The 2,847-nt window shown below is 40.1% G+C and overlaps 1 protein-coding gene across 1 annotated transcript; it reads left to right on the top strand.

The window, feature by feature from the left end:
• Positions 1-323: 323 nt before the first annotated feature.
• LOC120211388 (amino acid permease 4-like) lies at positions 324-2,575 on the top strand. The gene is made up of 7 exons (XM_039209932.1): positions 324-431; positions 519-654; positions 741-974; positions 1,062-1,155; positions 1,273-1,645; positions 1,721-1,948; positions 2,043-2,575. Exons 1-7 carry the CDS (start codon positions 384-386, stop codon positions 2,466-2,468), a joined length of 1,539 nt encoding a protein of 512 aa, XP_039065863.1. The 5' UTR covers positions 324-383; the 3' UTR covers positions 2,469-2,575.
• The last annotated feature ends 272 nt before the right edge of the window (positions 2,576-2,847 follow it).

The following is a 2,847-nucleotide window of genomic DNA, read 5'->3' as shown; positions in this document are numbered from 1 at the left end:
TATTCTTTTGAGTACTACATTCGAGTACGGAATTTAAATTACGATTGCGAACGTGTTTGTCGAATCCATTAAAATGCCTTAAGCGTAGGCCTAAATCATCACTAATTGACTGCCATTCTTGGAATGTAAAAGCAACAAAAGTTTGACAATGACAAAATGTTCTATCCACAATGGACAAGCACCCAGATTTTTTTTACATGAACAGAGGGGCAAACGTGTTACATGTACACAAGTGCTCATCGAAGTGACTGGGTCCATAATAGCTCAACTTTCATCTGTATATTCTCTCCTATTATAAAAGGCCCTTTATTGAACTATCTCATTCATCCACCATCTTCTTCTTATCTTTCACTAGCTACTCATTCATCCACAATCTCGCAGCCATGTTGCCTAGGAGTCGAACTATGCCGAGCAGAATCCACCATAGCGCTGTAATATATATGCTGCTTATCTCCAACACTTTTCTGTTGTTGTTGTTCATTACTTGTATGTAATATTGATGCTCTTTTGTGCTTTAGATCGAAGAACGACACGATATCAGGCACTACTTACAAGTAGAAGTTCAGCCTAAAGCCGAGAACGAGATTGAAACAACAAATCGTCAAGCCAACTATTCCAAGTGTTTCGATGATGATGGACACTTGAAGAGAACAGGTAACCACTAAAACATAGTTGATAATGCAACTCAATATGCTTATAATCCTTGACAGAATGACAGAACTATTAAAATGTGGACGCAGGCACTTTTTGGACCGCAACGTCGCACATTATAACTGCGGTCATCGGATCAGGAGTTCTGTCTTTGGCATGGGCCTTTGCACAACTTGGCTGGGTTACAGGACCAACTATGCTGGTACTTTTCGCCTTTGTCAACCTCTACACTTCCAACCTCCTAGCAGAGTGTTATAGATCTGGTGACCCTGTAACCGGACAAAGAAACTATACCTACATGGAAGCTGTTAAGGCACATTTAGGTAACTGAATTAGAAATATATCCTACAAAAATCACGACAATATAAACGATGCCGTGCAGATATTATCGATATATTTTATTATTGCAGGAGGATGGAAGGTCAAGTTATGTGGATGGATTCAATACCTGAATTTGTTTGGTGTTGCAATTGGGTATACAATAGCTGCATCAGTGAGCATGATGTGAGTTATATTGACCAAATTCATCAAGCACCCTTCTCTGCTTTTGGAATTTCATTAGTTTCGAAACACGAAAAATCAAGTTTATGTGATGTAATCCCTCTTACCGTGCTTGTTTAGGGCGATCAAGAGATCGAACTGTTTCCACAAGAGTGGTGGAACGAATCCGTGTCACATGTCGAGCAACGGGTATATGATATCATTCGGTATTGCAGAAGTGATTTTTTCTCAGATACCGAACTTTAGTCATGTATGGTGGCTCTCCATAGTCGCAGCTATTATGTCATTTACGTATTCCACTGCTGGTCTTGGACTTGGCATAAGCAAAGTTGCAGAACATGGGAGATTCGAGGGAAGCCTGTCGGGTATCAGCATAGGTACCCTAACACATGCTGGAACTGTTACCGGTATGCAGAAGATATGGAGGACTTTACAAGCCCTGGGAGCTATTGCCTTTGCATATTCGTATTCTGTAATCCTTATCGAAATTCAGGTATCCGATGATCGTTTCGTACTTCGTAACGTAGAAATGTCGTGTACAACTTAACATGGCATGTTCTTACTGTAGGATACAGTGAAATCACCTCCAGCAGAGTACAAGACAATGAAGAGGGCTACTTCATTCAGCATCATTGTAACAACTGTGTTTTATTTACTCTGTGGTAGCTTCGGATATGCAGCCTTTGGTGATCTCTCTCCCGGAAATCTTTTAACTGGATTCGGGTTTTACAACCCGTACTGGCTGCTCGATATCGCTAATCTAGCGGTCGTCGTCCACCTCGTCGGTGCATATCAGGTACACACCGTAGAATCACTGATCCTAGTAAACAAAATTTACCAAGTTCATGATTCATCAATCAACCATATCTGATTAAACATGAGAAGTATAGGTATTTTGCCAGCCCTTGTTTGCATTTGTTGAGAAATGGTGTGCTCAAAAGTGTCCAAAGAGCGACTTCGTGGTGGCGGAACACGAAATACCAATCCCTTTCGCCGGCACGTATCGAATCAACCTCTTCCGCCTAGTATGGAGGACGATATTCGTCGCGATTACGACTCTCATAGCCATGCTGATGCCGTTTTTCAACGATGTCGTTGGATTCCTAGGGGCAATGGGATTTTGGCCGTTAACTGTCTACTTCCCGATTGAGATGTACATCTCTCATAAGAAGATTGGACGGGAAACAAGTAGGTGGCTTGCCCTTCAAATGATTAGTGTGGCTTGTTTCTTTGTCACGGTGGCTGCTGCAGTTGGCTCTGTAGCTGGAGTTGTTCTTGATCTCCAGACATACAAGCCGTTTAAGACTAGTTATTAAGAGTCATGAAGATGAAGATGAAGATAGTCCATGAATAAGGTACAATGGAAAAGTAGGAATTGCACGTATTTGAATCGATGTTAATAAGTGATTTGAGAGCAAGAGCAGCAAAATTAATAGTTGGTTTCAAATGTATCAATTATAAATTCTGCAATGAACAGAAAGTATCCATTTCTATGGCGTAAATGAATCGAGCTTAAACGAATAAAGATATATTTTTGTTCACTTGTTTATTTTTTAAGATGTCTATATTCTTGTTCCTTTAAACTTTTAGTACCGTGCTTGTATTCGTTTAGTTATTTTTGAAAGTATTGCGTTCGTTTAACATTTGCGAATATTTTCATTTCATGTTCCGAATATATTGTTTAACATTCCAGAA

Source organism: Hibiscus syriacus, unplaced genomic scaffold (assembly GCF_006381635.1).
Source record: "Hibiscus syriacus cultivar Baekdansim isolate YM2019G1 unplaced genomic scaffold, ASM638163v2 tig00109972_pilon, whole genome shotgun sequence".
NCBI classification, from domain to species: Eukaryota; Viridiplantae; Streptophyta; class Magnoliopsida; order Malvales; family Malvaceae; genus Hibiscus; species Hibiscus syriacus.
This window is presented reverse-complemented; position numbering and strand designations above follow the sequence as displayed.

Coding starts and splice junctions, on each gene's coding strand:
- LOC120211388 (XM_039209932.1), top strand. CDS start 384: ATGTTGCCTAGGAGTCGAACTATGCCGAGCAGAATCCACCATAGCGCT. Junction 432..518: donor GCAGAATCCACCATAGCGCT/GTAATATATATG, acceptor TTTGTGCTTTAG/ATCGAAGAACGACACGATAT. Junction 1,156..1,272: donor GCTGCATCAGTGAGCATGAT/GTGAGTTATATT, acceptor GTGCTTGTTTAG/GGCGATCAAGAGATCGAACT.